Below are 17,777 nucleotides of genomic sequence, written 5' to 3'. Positions count from 1 at the left end.
TAAAATAAAATATTAGCTTGCTCAGCGATTTATTAGCCATAGATTTTATAAGTAAACTGTTTCATAAATCATTTGCTAAATTTAAATACTCTGTTTTTCTTCCATTAGCTTTATCTTTATAGGCATAATTTCACTGTAACTTTGATTTAAGACAGCCGTTATACTTTATTTTATATTTAAATTGTTTTCAAGACGGAGATCTGCGAGTAAATCAATATTTTATATTCGATATTTTCAAATGTGAATCATAGCAAAATTTAAATTCGAAGTCAATGCCAATATCGACAGTCATATCACAGACGCGCAGCAAAGCTACGTTAAGTAAGTCGATTTTACTTTGTTGCAGAGAAAACTTTGGTAATGATGAGAAATTCCCTATTTATGTGGAAGTATTCAATTTTTGCAAAATCCGAGATACCGAAAGATGTTAAATAAAGAAAACATTCTTGTCTCCAGAAATAATAATTTATTGATCAAGATTTAAGGAACGAGACGCAAAATAGAAATATTTCATTACAAATATAGGGCCTAAAAAACGAGTCAGATATCGCAGGAAACAAGCGGAAGGAACTTTCACTACTAGCCTACATTGTATAATATCCCCCCCCCCCCCCGCACCGATTGAAGTTTCGCTTTGATAAAAGGGGAGAGGGATGTGGAGTCGTCAGTAGCGAGAACGCGCGACGCGCGGCACGCCTTAAATATTCAAAACAACAGGGCACCGGTTGTGTCGTCTCTTTCTCTGGCTTTGAGCTTCATGCTTGCTCGTGAAACAGTAGCAGCTTGCAAGAAGTGGCGGACGAGCGTTTCTCGAGTCCCTGCTGTCGTCGTCGTGACGCTATAATTATCCGTGTCAAACACCTCGGCTAAAGGCAAAACGTGATCTTGACACGGTGATCAGCTTCCCTCTCTCTCGCTCATTCGCTTACTTACTCTCACTTGCGCGACCTCATTAGGCAATCAGGTTAAGCCTTATCAAATTTACAAATCCATCCTCATCGCACGTGCAAAAAAACCTTATACCTGCGAGCTGCAAAAAATATTTTTTCTCTACCCTTTTTTCGACACGCGACGATTCGTGTGTGGCATGTTTTCCATTCGCTAAATATGCAAATTCCTTTAATTTGATAAGTTTTCGATTCGATTTTTTCCCTTCTTCCTTCTTTCTTTACTTCGTTCCAGCTGAATTTTAAAAGTCTTGACGGTTATTTGGCATTAATAATTACCTTGAATTTTCTATTCGAACCGTCTGGATACCAGCCAACTCGAGTATATCTTAAAAAATTCCATTTGAATTATTTTATCGCTTTGCCGATTCCTTTATTGTTGTGTGCACGAATACGTACTTTTTACTAACTTGTTATCTTTTCGGATACATCTTAGTAAGACATGGATGGATGCACAAGGGATCACGTAACTGGCGTGTGACTTTGAGAAAAACAAATATGTCAATTAGGGTCAATGCAATCTTGAATTAATCTATTTTTTGAAAATAAACTCAAGTCACAATTCGTAGTATTCGATAACATTTTCGGAAGAGCTTTTACTCCAAAGCCAACTGGCTAAAAATGCGGTCGTAAATTTTATTGCTGATAAAACAGCGACCGAATTCTCGTGAACGCATTACATAATACGAGTATCTGTCAATCAGATTGCAAAAATTTTTACTCGGAATCGCTATCAATTCCTCTTTTTTCGTTATCCAAAAGCACATAACTCATAGCATTTTTATGACCCGCACACACATGCGGTCTCAAGAGTAAAACTTTCATGTATACCCAAACGTCACCTGAAATAAGCTAAGCCTCATGAAAAAAGGAAGAAGCGTCCGGCTTGTAGACATAAAAGAAAGCGTGTCACCTCAAAAATAAAGTACCGCGGGGGCGAAAACAAAATTATTCCGAAAGGGAGCTAAAGAAGAAAAAAGCTACGAGCTCAAAGATCGACATTGCATACACACATAGGTGGGCGCGCGCGCACATATACGCACACACACAGAGCATCTATTCAGTATAAGTCATCGCATGTTTACACGGCTCGCAAGCTCCCTTCACTTGTGTGCCGTAAAAGCCACAAAAGCTCATTAATCTTGTAGCGCGAAATCGAGAGAGAGCGAGCACGTGATTTTCTCGCGCCTTCTTTTCTCAGCAGCTGCCGCGTCAAGGACTTCACGTCACGGTAGAAGGTAGTATAATGTATCAATTTTCCCTTCCGGCATCGATTTCGCTCGCTCGCGCTACTCTACGTCAATCTTTTATATCCTGGATTTGCGAGAGGGCTATTCGTTGACGTTTATTATGTGTTCATTATTCAATCTGACTGATATTGCTTTATAGATTATACTCCGAGTTTAATACACTCAAAGTCGCGTGATTAAATTAGTTAAATTGCGTTTTCAAATGTTTGTTTGCCAACACTCCGTGTACAAAGGACTGAATTAATAGTCAGCAATGGCAGTATGATTTGCGCACTTTGTGATTAAATTGAAAAACGTATAGTACTTGGTTAAAACATGTCTGAATCAAACGTCGCGGCTAATTGTATAGCTATCAGATAGAGATACGAATCACTATAGTAAGAGAACGAGGAGTACAAAGTTGAAACTTGAAAAAGTAATAAGCAATCACCGAGGAGAAATTTGAAACTAAGAACTGCAATTAAAAGCCAGTAGCGTATAGACGTTCGTAACCGACTTTCTTTTTCGTTAAATAGGCTCATCGAGATAAGTGCGTATAAAGCGAGCCAAAGCGAGGGGAGTATCCGTGGAAAAGCCAATTGGCGACTAAACAGGCTGGTTATTAATGAGGCACGAACTCGCGCGCTCAGCTCATAATCGCCCCCCCCCCTCCCCACTCTCTCGCTCTCGCGAAGCTCTGCGTGACGAGTCGAACTTTGTCGTGTACACGAGAAACTTGAGAGAGGGGCAGCAAGAAAGGGGAAAGAGTCGCACGCTTTTGGCTCGTCTTCTCGAGTTTTGATTTATTTTCTTAATCTAATTTCTCCGCTTTATCATTTCTCGGGTACATTCTCTTGCGTTTGTTTTTGCCTCTTTCTGCTTTTATTTTTCCGCTTTAGCTCTCTCTTCCGGCGCGCTCGCTTACTTTCTATTCTTTGGACGCGAACTTCGCTGATAATTTCAGCCAGATTATTTGAATTGTTTCGCATTACTTTTTCAGCAGGCAAAAAACATATCTGGTATGTCTTTGATTCGACTGCGTACTTTTGCTCGCGTTTGATATCAATTATTTATGAACGGTAACGCTTTTACTAAAATGCAACAATTTTTTATTAGTTTGAATAGTAATTGATAACGTTTCAAATTCCCGTGCTTTTGAAAAGTCCATTGACATTTATGAATATAGAAATAACCATACCATGCCCATCTATCAATTATAATCTCAAGTAACCAAAAGATTCAATCATTTTCACTCATATTAACAATATAAAACTAAAGAGATCGAAAGTTTGAAGATAAATGTTCCTATTTTATAAATTTTTGACTTTGAAGACTGCATATTTTAAAAAATCTAATATTTTTATTTAGAATAACTATATTTTTTAATTTTCAAGGGCCACAAAATTCTTTTTAGGAAAATTTAAAAATATATTCAATTTTACTTGCACCTATAAAATTCTTCATAGGCTTAACGTAACACTATCAAAGTTAATCTATTTTGTACAAAAATTCAATATAATATTCAAATTAATATATTCAAGAATAACCATGCCTTGAGTCATCTATCAGTTAAAATCTCAAACGATACAACGACACAATAATTTTTAATCTCCAAAACCGAGCATAAATTTTATACAAAACGAAGCTTTTCCAATATTCAAACCGATTTTTATATAGTGAATAACTATTATTACTATAAAACTAAAAAGAATAGAAACTGGAAAACGGGTGAATAAACAGACACACATACAGCAGCATCAGGAGCAGCAGCAGCGAGAGAGTGGCAATAAAAGCCAATAGACAGTCTCTCAAAGAAAGAGCATCCCGTTCTGGTCGCGACAACGACAGCAAAAAAAAAACAGAATCATCCTCGCGAACAAATAAAAGTTTTTATGGAGCCCAAGTTCTGGCTGGTAGCTAAACGATATAACGCTTGCTGAGGAAAAGGGCGCGAATGCATCACACGGCTTTTTCCAATTACATTTCTCGAGAGGCATTGTTTCCCGTGCGCATCCTCCTCCAATTATTCTACTCTCTCTTGATGCACACAGTCGCTTGCGCGGCGGTGGCGACGGCGGCTCCAGCTATTGATCGCAGTGAGGCTAAGCGGAGTCAGAGAGTGGCGCCCCAGCCACCAGTTCTCTCTCAGCTCAGCTGCTTCCTCTCTCTCTCTCTCTCTCTCTCTCTCTCTCTCTCTCTCTCTCTCTCTCTCTCTCTCTCTCTCCCTCTTTCTCCCTCTACGATTCTACACTTTCGCCAGGGAGAAGGGGCAGTGTAGCTTCACTTGGATGCACGTGCATCGCGGCTCTGTAGATTTCTTGCTAATGCACGTGCGTCTATCGCGCTCGCACTGATATTGCCGTGAGACGAGTCCCGCGCCTTCTCTCTCTCTCCTTCTTTCAAAAATGCTACCCCGAGCTGCGTCTCCCTCACTACCGGGGGGCCGTGCTGCACTCAATTATTCGCGGTCGACAAATATACTTAATGTTTGTCCCTTAGCTTTTGTTAAGCAAAAAGCTTTCTCACGTTGAAAATGACGAAGGAATAATAAAGTGCTCTACTTTGGCCCCTAAAACTTCAGCTAGAAAATGCGCACACACTAAACAGTATAGTCTTTGGGGCGTGAAAGTATTCTTTAACTGTATGAGTATATATCCGTAGCGTGTTTTCGTCTTAAATTTAACTTCCATAAAATATATGGAAAAAGAAAAGAAAAATAAATAAAATATAGTATCTCGATGCTTGTGCAATAGACATGAGAGACTTATTCTAGCCGAGCTCCGTGGATAAATGAAAGCTTTAAAAAGTCGTGCGCGGCATGGCGCGAGTGGCATATCGGGGATCGATATAGGCTTTAGCCACAAAGATTACATTTACAAATTGCTATCACTTGGTCTTGATTGGAATTTTCCGGATTAGCTAGTAAAGAATTATCGTTGGAATGTAAAAAACGAAGGAAATGCGAAGAAGCTGGCCACTATTCTAGTGGCCGTCCCACATTAGAAACAATTTCACTACCGAAAATAAGTCGGCGATTTTATAGGCGTAATACGGCCGTTAACTATCAAACTTAATTTTACGAGTGTGCTTTCTTTTCTCCGAGCCGAGAACTCATGCAAAGCGCGGCCCGAAAAGGGCAATAAAATAAATAGCCGCGGTATGCACACTGGCACGAGCTCTAAAAATGCAAATGAAAAAACAGACGAACTACGACGTTGCCTCTAGCATGGCTAAAGCGTCCGGCATAATGCCACAAGAGAGAAAGCTTTAACCATCCCTCGTGGCTGCATATAAAGCCGCATACGTTCGCCTGAATTAAAACTTGCCATTCGACCACTTATGAATACACCAATGTATCGTCAGTTTTTTCTACCTGCTAGATTAGCTCAGCACTTTGCTTTATCGCTGCCGAGTGAATTAAACAGCTCTCTGAACGCTAATTTATGTGTCACCTCGACAAGCTCTTAAAGTGGTGAAATAAAAAAAGACGGGGCCACGGTTCGTTCTGCTGGCATGTTAGTATAAGCAAATCTTCCAAAGGACTAATCATTTCGTTCGAGCAGGCGAAAACATCGGTCACTTACCTCGTTGGTATTCCATCGATGTCTTTGCGTCGGAAAATGCTCAGCGCGCGGCAAAGTCTCCAAATTTTCCGGCAGCTTGATCGGATCTCCATCTAAATGGGACACACACGCAAAATAAATAGTCTCGCTTTAGTTATATTCACATTTATTGATTTGCTAAAGAGTATTCGTGCAAATAAATTAAATTTGGACTTCGTTAAATGGGCATTGTAAGAACTGTTGTAACGAACTCTGCAACATCATGGTAATTGCCTATTTGAAATGAATATCATTTGCCGGATGGTTTACGCTCTACGGACTTAATATTCATTTTTTCTTCTTGCAGATTTGCAATGCTAATTCATGAAACTCTTTAAAAACCCACACTTGTACGAGTATGAAAAAATAGCTAGGAAAAATAGAGGCTAAAACAAGAAATTTTTACGAAAACGAGCGAAATATTCAAATGTAAAGAAAGCATCCCGATGTACAGCTTGATCCAGTGGAGTGGGGAACCTTCGGGCGGACACAAAGCCTTGGATTGAGAATTAATTTTATTCCAAGGAAAGAAGATGCGATTGATTGAAAATATGTTCACAAAATCTTAGTGATCGCGGATTAATAAGCGGAATTTTTCGGAACAAGAAAAAAGGTAAGAGGCGATAAACGAAATGCTGACCCTGTTCCATAACAAAAGCTACCAGGGTTCTGAACAATCGCTCGTCAGTAACCTCGTAATGACCGAAACCTCCACGACCACGAGCAGACGTATCTTTATTGCTGCTGCCTCACTTCTTTGTTTTTTTTTTGTCTCTTCTCGAGGCGACTCTATTATGCAATGCTCAGAGGAAAAGAAAGAGAGGCGGCGCGATAACTTGGAATCTCGGGCTCAGTAATGAATGTACGATTTTCTTTTGCATTTTCTCTACGTACTTACTGGGGTGAAACACTGCAATCTTGAGTTTGAATGTAGGGTATTCGGTTGTCGGCTTAACGACACTTTCGAGTTTTTTAGTTCTCATATGCTTTTCGTACGGCTTTTTCGCTATGAATTTAAATATTACTTTTATTACAGTCATTTGCTATTGTATAAAGGCAACAGATGCCTTTTGATAATTACTCCATTTCGAAACACTATCCAAATAGGTCTAATTGAGAAATTCTAATGATCAATAAAACATAACAGAAGCTTCAGCATTAATTTTGCTGTAAAAATAAAAATAGATACTAAATCTTTCAGAATTTTTTTATTAGTATAGATGACTATGTTAATTGCAGTTTTGTTTGGCAGTTTAAATTCTACCTATCCATAATATTAACATACGAAAATGATCAATTATCAATTATAATTAACTTTTTTTATGCTGATATTAAAAGATTCAAGAAGATTCAAAATGAAATTAAGAGTCAACACAAAGTGAAAGTCACTGGAGCGATCAATAAAGTTTAATTCAAAAATTTGTTTACTCACGAATAAACACATCAAATATCATATGCATTAAGGAATGAGAAAAAAATGAATTCTTAAAACCTATTATAATAACTCAAAGTGCAAGTTCATCTCGAAAACAAATTGTTATAACTCACATTTATGATCCAATTTTTTCACGTCGAATACCAATAATCCCGACGATTATTCAGCCAATAAAAGTAGCGACACAAACAAATAAATAACAGTTCTATCTCTCGCGAAAACGTATTAAAAAAGCAGCCATCCGCACAATCCAAAAAAAGGAGAAAGCTCATCCTCAAGGGAGATTCTCCGTAAGAAACATGCCATGCTATATCGGAACTCACGCGCGATATCCAGGGGGCTCAATCAATTAATAAAGCATCCTTCTCTCTCTCTTTCTCTCTCTCTCTCTCACTCATTCTCTCTCTCTCTCTCTACGGAGAATAAACGGAGCTAATTCCTCGGCACTATTAGCTGCCATCAATCACTACCTCCCTCGTTCTCCTAGCCTTTAACACATATATAGAAATACAGAGTTTGCTGGTAACCTAAAAATCGGAAAAAGAAGGAAAAGAAGAAAGACGGTTGCATCGCTTGGTCGTCGTCGTAAACATTATCAAGTCAAATGAGCCGAAACACGGAGTGAGCGAGAGAGGGATTGAATTTGCATGTACGTCAAGGAATCGAGTTTGGTTGGGAGTAGCCTAATGAAAGAGCGACTCGCGCGCGCGTGCCAGCACGTCTATAAAAGAAACATGCGCAAGCAAAGCAAAAGCCTCTCCGCCGTTGGCTCGCGCGCGGCGCTCATAACGAGCCCGAGACACGTCACGTGCCTTCCAGCCATGTGCTCGGCTCCGAACTCTCCACGCTGCTACTTCGTTATTTCGCGCTCGGGCCAATCTCTTTTCCATTTGGAAAAGAACAAACGGCTGAAGAACAATCGAAATGGAATTTTCAGGCTAATTGGCGTGGAAGTGCACTTGATCCGATTATTTTTGGTCGGGAGGAAAAAGGCTGCTCGTCTGACTAAACCGCGAGTATCTCTACTTGAAGCGAAAAGAGTGCAGAGCCAAGAAGCGGAGAGACGTGCTGTCTATCGTATTGTTTATTGCTCACTGGGTGCGAGGGGCGTGGGATAAGTGGCGTGGTAGACGACCCTCTGGCTGGTCTGCGGCTGATAGCCGGCCATGGCTCCGTCGACGACAACGAGTTTGTTGCAATTGCGCCCGCGCATCAGCACCAGATGCTGCACGACATCGTCGTCGTCCTGCTGCTGATTGCCGTTCTGTTGCGATGAATCGTCGTCGCGATGACGTTCGACGAGATGGTCGTTGTCCTATCCGGGCTCCTTGCGGCGCCGCTTAGCCCGAAGCCTAAAGAACTCGCTGCCAGCGGCGCCGCCAGCAGCATGTTCGTGCTGCTGCAGCAGTCGACACGTGCTGCCCGTCGTGCTTTGATGATTATTGTTACTGATGTTGCCGCTTATCGTTTGCTGCTGCTGCTGCTGCTGTTGTTGTCGTTGTCGCTGCAGGCTGTAGGCGTGTTCAGCCTCGACGGCCCGCTGCTCCAACTGTTGTACTATCGTGGTGACTGCGTTTTATTTACCCTCGGCTCCACCGCCGAAATCCTCTCGAGTTCGGCCCCTCCCGACGACTCCTGTACTGCCGTACCTTCTCTCTCTCTCTCTCTCTCTCTCTCTCTCTCTCTCTCTCTCTCTCTCTCTCTCTCTCTCTCTCTCTCTCTCTCTCTCTCTCGTGTCCTCTTGGCCTCACCACTTTGGAGTCGTCGTCGTCGTCGTTGCACGCAGCAGCAACTCTCTCGCGACTACTGAGCCCACGGACTGTTCTACTCCTGCTGCCTGTGCTGCTGCTGCTGCTGCTACTGCTACTACCCTACCCTCCCACTGCCAACCTCGAGCGCGCGCAGCCACAGCCCCACCGCTCGCTCGCTCGCTCGCTAGCCTCCCCGAATACTCTTTCTCTCTCGCTCGCTCTTTTTCTCTCGCGCTTCGAGGCCGAAGTCAGCCTCATATGGCGAAGTCCAAAATGGGAGCGTTACTTCAGCTCTGCCGGCTTATTTTACTGCTTCTTCTTCTCTTTCCTCAAGACAAAATACACTTCCGTGTCGTTGAGTCTTTTTCAGATTACGGATCATACTGGCTCTTCAATCTTTTTTCATTTTAAGGCAACGTTGCTTTTTTTCATGTTTTACCTAGACCAACGAACTATTTTAATTCTTTCTTTTCCGTGGTTTCCAATTAGCGGATGTGAGACTTAGTAGTGCGCGTAATAGACGATGACATTCATGAATTTAAGCAATATACGAAGTACAGCTCTAAATTTTAGAAAACCTGTGTGACTTAAATATAGATTTCAATTTAGCAATTCAAGTTCACGTCAAGGCGTATTTCACTTTTCCTATTGTTGGTTTAACTTTATTATATACGGCAATGATCATGTAGCTCTTAAATTACTAAATGAGAAATACATTCTTGATCGGATATATTTTCTAAGCGCCTCTTTTTAATGTCCAAGTTTTTACACAAACTAAACGTACAGAAAATAACTTTATATGATAATATTTATTTTACGAATATTCAACTTTTACATCGTCGCTATTAATTCAGAAGCTGCTAGGAAAACAAAGTCATAGCTTTGCATGGCAACGTTTAAATGAAAGTAAACTTTAAAAGGGCTGGTTTGACTAATTGATTACTTATTTTCAATGGGACAATATAATGCTCGAAGGACTTTATTTTTTTTATGAATTTCCTATTGATGTCAGTCCTTATTCTGATTTCAAACAAAGTGAAAAAACGTATTCGTTAATTTGGTATGTCAAATACATTCGAAATTTTGTAATGCAATTTTTTTCGCAATTAACGTTCTGTTATTTTAATAAACTTAGTCAACTTTAATACGAGCAGAAATATTCAACGTAATTTAAACCTGATAATAATGTTGATAAGTAACTAACTACAGATTAATAGTACACGTGCATTATTTTTATTTCCGATTAATGTATGTCAGATAGGTAAAATATAAATTCAATAATTGAAAAATTGACTTCTGCTACGTGCCTAACGTGTCTAAACTAATTATAACGAAATGTCATATATATTATTTGAACTTAGGACGATGTTTCAAATCCATATTTATCCTTCCAAATGACGGTACAAAACATGTCACTCTGCCAACAATAAAAATGTGAAAGCTAGCCAACATATTTTTATTACAAATGCTCGCTCAGTAAAAAAAAGAGCAAAGTCTCACAGCAGGCTGCTCGTCTCCGGCTGAGGCCATAAAAAAGGCATAGACCCTGATATTCAGCTCTCGCACCTTTGGCTGTGAACCGGCGGCGCGCGAGTGTGACACCTGCAGAAAGTTCGACGGCAAGCGGAGCGAACATGCACGACCCGTAGTTCTCTTATGTACGCATGATCTAGGTCCCTTTCTTCTTCGAATAAGAAGCTCACGGCGTGCGGCGGCAGTGGCTGGGACATCACGTGGAAAAGCAATAAGTCAATCTGCTTTATATGCGCCGGCTACTGCATCCCAAAAATTCCAAAGAAAGCGCCACCGAGATATCGATGAATAATTCGATCGATCGCCACGTTTCGCCCCTGAATTATTCCTCTAGAGAGAGAGAGAGCGAGACAACGTCGGATATTTCGAGTTTTAGTCTTGGCTTCCACTTCATTAGGATTTCATGAACACTTCATACCTTGCGTTCTACCCCAACTTCGTAATTACTTTGATTTATTGTTGCCTAGAACTTTATTCTTTTTTCACAGCTCTTTCAACTACAATTGACGATCCCTGTTTTTTTTGTTTCGTTGTTCGTGGCCAGAGGCAGAGAGAAATATTTTCGCGTTTGGGAAAATCTAGGTTACATCCGCGACGATGAAAATTGATAGCTAGTCGAAACAGTAGCCATAAATACGTACCGATATTGAAAGCTGTGTATATCTGTGTGTATGCGGGTGTACGTGTACTTTTTTCGATCAAATGAATTAGTTTTTATTTCCTCGATGAAAAAAAATTTTTTAAATTTCTCCCTATCTCTCTCACTCGCTTGTCGATATATATATATATATATATATATATATATATATATATATATATATCCAGCCTGATGTTCACTTGCCGTTCCATTTTCACAGCTTAACAATTTATATTTATCGCTGTTTTCAAAAACGCAATGTATTTTTTCTTGTTTTCAATAGCGTTTGATAAAACCAGAAAAATGTGTTTAACCATACACATTTCTACTTTGCGAAATACTTTGAGCTAGTGAATTGGAATAGTTTGAAAATATATAGGTATCTACTGTGTATCCGACAACTGTAATATAAATGAGGGTCAGCCAATAAAAAAGAAGAAAGAAAGAGTTGACAAGTTTAAGTATCTCCCTTTCTCAAGAGAGAACCAGTAAGTTATTAGTAAATAGAAAGCCAGAGATAGAGAACATGTGTAGTAAGATTTATAATTAATAAAAAGCATTGGCCAAATTCCGCAAGTAGTCAGAGGCGGCGTCGGCAGGGCAAAAGAAGTTGGCCAGGCTCTAGCACTCGAAAGTAAAGGTCGGTGCGGGAGAGAGGGGAGGACGAGAAAAAAAGTCAACGAGTCTTTCACATGGAAGAGCAATAAGTCAATCTGTTTTATATGCTTTGGCAACTACGCGCGCACACATACAAGCGAATACGACTCTTATCCAAGAAATCGATAAATAATTCGATCAAAAGCTCGCTCAATGCTGAAACCTTATGTTCCAGGCTTTGCCTCCTTTTGAAATTACGATCGGAATTACTTTTCCCAGCGGTTAATGTCATTTTTCTTTTAGAAGATCGGAGGAAAAGCACATTTCGAAGAGCATCCGTTTACTATTAAAACTGCTGCTGCGGCTAACTTATGTTTTCAGGAGATATTATTAAAAAACTCAGTCTGAAGATCTACATCCCTTTTTACTGATAATCACAAAAGCATCATTTTCTAGGGATAAACTTGGCTTCTTTATGATCTTCTAGTATGTAATGTGTACTTCAATTGAATTTCTATCAGAAACAAACTGAATAATATAAACAATTATTGATTCAGCATTTTTATTAAAAAGTATGCTACGATATTATTACTTTCAATATTAACTTTGATTTTTATAAAAATTCAAAAGACTATATTTTAAAACTCATTATAAAGCAAGTAAGTAACTTGCACCATAAAAGTATTGTTCATATAGTAAGTAAAATAATTATACCCATCGGTGCTAAAATATCAGTATTGATTATTAGTTTTTTGAAAAATTACAATCCTTCCAATGAAAACTTGATGTTTCAATACTTATCGTTTTCACTTATCGTTGAATATAGAAACTCAATCTTGATTACTATTCATTGTAAAAACTGCCTCTTAAATACTTTTACCGCTTACATAAATTATAAAAAATCTTATCAACAAAATTATCCAAGTACAAAGAATAAGATTGTAAATATAAAAAAACAACATGAAACACTCCAATAATCCTAAAACCATACAATTTAAATCAACTATTCGCGCAATTACCTTCCGTCTGATTACGCGCATTATCCATGGGTTCGGATAGCAAACTAAAATAAAACGATAAAATAAAATAAGAGAGAGAGAGGAAGCGTTTTAAGCCGATGGGACGTCAAATGGCTAATCAGTAGATCATTATACGCAAGGGCAAGCAGCCGGGGAGGGAGAGGGGCTTTCGAAATTAAGCGGGCCAGCTTAAAAAGGTGCGCGGGTGATAAATGGATTATCTACTTGAATAATGCAAGCCTGACTGTGCGTGGAGCGAGGCTAGGGTATACCGCCGACGGTCATTTCTCTCTCTCCCTTGCGCCGTTTCACGCTACTGCTACTATATACTCCCATGGCTTTGTCACGCTTTGTCGAAACATTATTAAACTAACTTGTGTGTTACTCGAAAGCTAACTTCCAAACAAAACAAAACAAAACAACGCGGGCGAGGAGACAACAGGGATTTTTAGTTCGACGTTTGCGGCGTTTTGGCACAGGTGCGCGTTAAAACTCTATCTGATTTTTCTCTGACCTACTTACACACGCGCGCGCGCGCGCGAGCGTGCCGTTTACATGTCGATTCACATTTTGCAGAAGACCGAAAATTTATAATTCATCGCGCGCGCGTGTACTACCAGAATCTGTATATCGCAAATGTATTGCTTTTACATATTTCGGAATTTTAAGCGAGCGAAAGAAGGAAAAGATTTCTTACCCTCGTTTGCGATTGCGATGCAAATAATGGCTTAGTGATGGATTGTTTCTCACAAATGTATTGGGTATCTCTCTCCAGAGATTTCTACTTCGAGCGAGAGATAGAAAGATATTTATGCTCGCGAGGAAACAATTGCGCTCGACCGATGTAATTCTGAGGTATTTTCGACTGGGATTTACGACTTTAGTTTACTTGTAACTCACGATAAGATGGAAATGTTATTTAGTTACATAGCCTAACGCATGTGCACAACACAATTTCTGTACAATTTACAATTTTACAAATTATTTGTTTGTCGATTTATTGAATGTACGTTGATACTGTTGAGTACTCCTAGAATTCAACTGAGAATATAAGCTAAAATGAAGACTTTCATCAAAGCAAGTATGAATTGGCAATGAAAATTATATTCGTAAAATGTATTGAAGGACTAGTTGAGAAAGTAAGAAATTAGCCTCGTAAATAATATTTCGCAGCTTACGAAAGCCTTTCTTAACGTAGATAATTCGCATAATCTCAGAGTTCCTCTGCTCATCCGAGAAAATCCGCGCAACATTTTTCCCTCCGCTCAAAAGCAGAAAAAAAACAAAGTGAACAACAAAGCAAGAAAACACACGCAACCATAAAGCTAGGAAGAGACACAAGGAGGCGAAAAAAAAATAAGCACGACTTCGTTGAAATCCTTAATGCTCTTATCTCGGCTAAAGCAGACGTGGCTCGCGCCCGCGCGCACAAGGACGAGAATCGGTTAACACGTAGGCGCTAGAGCTTAATTAAAACGCGGCTTTTCTTTTCTTTCCTTGGCGAAGCAGATAGCAGCTGCTACCAAAAAAAAAGAAATTGGAGTAAATTAGGATTATCTTTCGGTCGTGGAAGGCACTTTGACGTTTGGATTTTCGTCGGTTTGAATTTTAAAGGGTTGTGCTGCCACCTACCAGTGACCCCACTCTCAGCTCACGCTACACGCCGCCAGCAAGTGCTCGAGAATTCAGGACGACGGAAAACTTGAAAACCTTCGACTTCTTTCTTTTTTCGGCAGCGGAAGATAGAATTTCCCCTTCAATTTATCAAACGGCGCCGTATAAGATGGTTGCGCGCGATCTAAGCTTTCTGAATTATATAAACGTGTCTTTTCAGCCTTTGCACGACGATACCACGTGATGACACTGATCATTTGTTTGCTACCGAAAGTGCTATTTCAAAATCAATTTTGGCGGCTAGAAGTCTAAGCTGCTTAAAAGCAGTTTTAGCCCACATATAAAGTAATTTTGGTACTTCTATGACTGTTCAGCATTGAAAGCTTTATTTCTAAGGCTCCGATATTTGTCTCAAAATTACAAGGTACTATAATGAAAATTATATGAAAATCTCTGACACTTTTCACGGTAACTACCAACGCAACAAAGTGAATCCACGAAAATAAAAAAGAAATCTCGTTTTGTTCATTTTCCAAGGTGAAAGTTGAACGGCCGTTGGAACATTCGAACGTTTCTTCCTCGAGCTGAACGAAAAAAACATATAATCATTCAAAGTCTCTCACTGCGAAAGAAAAATTTTTGCTCTCTTATGAAGACAAGCAATCGAAGTGAAAGGAATTCGAAACGAGAAAAAGGATAAAGTTCGCTATCGCGCGCCAACGTTAAAAATCACTGGCGCCCAGCAAGCGAGTAAGCGCGAATACGAGAGAGAGAGAGAGAGAGCTTTATCCCTATCGAGAGAGAATCTGATTAATAGCCGGGATCCGGCTAGAGTATACATACAGCAGGGGGATTATGTATCGCGTCCGAGGAATATAACGCCTCGTTTCAGTGCGTTATACATTATGTAAAACATGGCTAAGGGTTTTTACTTGATTTGTGTTTGGTCACTGTGCAATGTACTAGTTAAAATTACCTGATTTTCTCAAGTTTTACAGTCATACAAACAACTTGTTGAGTTTTACATAAAAAGAACCTTGAACGAAAATTAATACAAATAATACAACACAAGTTAGGCCAATTTTAGTATAGATAGAAATATTCGATTTAGTGTCCAGCTCGTAACCATATTGAAATATAATTTTTTAATTGAGGTTACCATTCGGTTTATTTTCTTTTACCAGCGAGACAGATAAGGCTGACAAAAGTCATCGGAAACCATAATACTCTCAATGTTATCGTTATCAGCAAATCGGTGCCTCTAATATAGAAGAAAATAAGCAAAATAAAAGAGGCAGTGAAGCAGCACGCTAGAGCAAAAAATCAACAAATAGCGAGTGAAAATAACGAGGCCCCCAACAAACACGGAGAATCTGGGGGTAGGTAGGTGCTCGCTTGTGTCCCCCGAGAGGGGATGAAGAGGTGAGGAAGAACGGACGGAGAAGGGTCGGGATAGAAAGAGAGGGAGTCGAGAAAGATTTGCGAGGCTCCGCTCGGGATTTAACGTCCTCGGCGGGCCAAAGGACCCGTGTCCGGCGCGGCGTTTACTCGTTAATCGATTCCGGCACGTCAGCGGTGCTCGCTCGCCTCACCCCCACCCTCTGCAGGCGTCGTAAAGCGAATATGTTGCCTCGCTAAAGCTTAATGCGTGAGAATGCCGCGCTCGCAACAGTCAACCCGATTATTATGAGATATTCAACGAGCCTTCTCTTCCTCGTCCGAACACACACGCAGAGATAACCGATCAAAGTTACGTCCTAAAGCGACAATGGAATATAGGTCGCGCGTTTTCGCCACGACCACGACATTGCCGCGCGACCGTACCTCGTAAATTACACGGCGACGATCCTCTCGCAGCCCTTTAAAGAGCACCTTGCCTTGCCAGCTCTTCCTCGACTAATCTCTAGACTTTTGTTTGCTTTTTCTGGAGGCTAGGCGCCGAGCGACAAGAAATGCTTTATCTTGAGCAACTACCCCGGATAATACCGAGGTATATGAGTTACTCTGGGTGAGAGGCTTTTTACTCTGAGATATAGACTTTTGTTGAAAAATTACCTCTTGTTTGCAGCCAACGAAAGACGAATTATGCTCGATCTCGCTTTGAAAATTCTCGTGGGGATTATGAATCAATTCTTATTACTTTAGTAGCAATTTTAACAGTGACCTACTAGATTTAAAAATTGATAGGGTAACTCAAGATGGCAATCAAATACTATACAAAACTTTTATAGAATATGTAATTTATTACTAATAAGACACATACCAAACTTAAAGCATGCAAGAAGCTCAACGGTCATCTACCATTGTGTAATAATAACGACTGATCAAAAAATACCCTAAGACTAATGTATTGAAATGAGCTTTCATTTATAACGTTGACAAACACTCCCCTTTTCTCAACATTATTACCATGAAAATTCAACGAACAAAAGAAGAGCAGAGAGAGAGAGAGATAGAGAAATTGAAAAGTGTATCGTCACTAGCGAAAAAAAGAAACAATTGGAAAGTCATAAATAATTCTTGGTCCGGAAACCCTAGTCAATCCTCGAAAAAGTCGTCGACGTCGTCTCGGCCATCTTGGAATCCCTTTGAAAAGCTAAAGCACCGAGAGAGAAGGCCTAGCCGAAGGTAGCTGGCACTTAGGGATTCAGCAGCAGTAACGCGACATCGTCTCAATTTTTTCAGCTCGCGTCCAGGCGGACGTGCGACTCGCCGGTCGTTAGTTACTCAAGAGAAAGAGTCGCCGCTGCTGCTACTACTCTCGAGACAATCGATAAGATTACCACTCGTCACGGTCTTTCTCGTGGGACTTGGCGTTCCTCTTTTTCTTCCTCCTCCACCGACGTGTTTCGTAAGCGGATAATCGACGATAGTCGCGCCGCTCGATTAAGCTCCTCTTTGTAAGTGATTGTTTTGGCAGGCTAGCTACTCTGCTGCTGCAGCAGTGAATGCGAGGGTCAAGTGTGTTTGTGTTTATTCTGGCTAACGATAGCGCTTATTATTTCTTTTTTCACAGATCTTGGCTGCACTCGATATATTGATTTGTTGAGAAAAAGATGGCGCTCGTTCTAAAACGGTGATCTGTTGACATCACGACGAGTATTTTTGTTTCTTGTAACGTAAAACGAGACATTAAAAACGACACGAGTATAAGCTGGTTACTCGATGTCGTGAAACTTGAGGTAAGGGCGCATAATGATATATGTTTCTTTTTTCATACTTCAAGTAGAAATATACCGTTTTGGTCGGACGAGGTCGAACAATGCGTGTGGCAAATAGAAATTTAATCCGTCGGGTAAAATATCAAAACGCAGTGTAACGTGGATATTACGCAGTTATTGAAAAATATACGAGCATTTGCTCTCGTCTCACGCAAATATTATTTTTCTGCGTATGCCTGAACACGGACAAAA

General features: G+C 40.1%; 1 protein-coding gene across 5 annotated transcripts in view; it reads right to left on the bottom strand.

Annotated features, from left to right (window-relative positions):
• The window catches only part of LOC131668502 (calmodulin-binding transcription activator 2), a 67,217-nt gene that overhangs the window by 32,663 nt on the left and 16,777 nt on the right, over positions 1-17,777 (bottom strand). For 4 of the 5 annotated variants that reach the window (XM_058942734.1, XM_058942735.1, XM_058942733.1 and 1 more), the window contains one exon: positions 5,761-5,852. In XM_058942734.1, coding sequence (XP_058798717.1) covers positions 5,761-5,852 — 92 coding nt within the window. Of the gene's footprint in view, positions 1-5,760; positions 5,853-8,308; positions 8,518-17,777 lie in introns of those variants that run through there. The other variant, XM_058942737.1, reaches the window with a different exon arrangement.

Source organism: Phymastichus coffea, unplaced genomic scaffold (genome assembly GCF_024137745.1).
Source record: "Phymastichus coffea isolate CEN01 unplaced genomic scaffold, Cenicafe_Pcof_1.1 PCOF00078, whole genome shotgun sequence".
NCBI classification, from domain to species: Eukaryota; Metazoa; Arthropoda; class Insecta; order Hymenoptera; family Eulophidae; genus Phymastichus; species Phymastichus coffea.
Note: the sequence above shows the minus strand (reverse complement) of the source record. Positions and strands in the feature narration are given on the sequence as shown.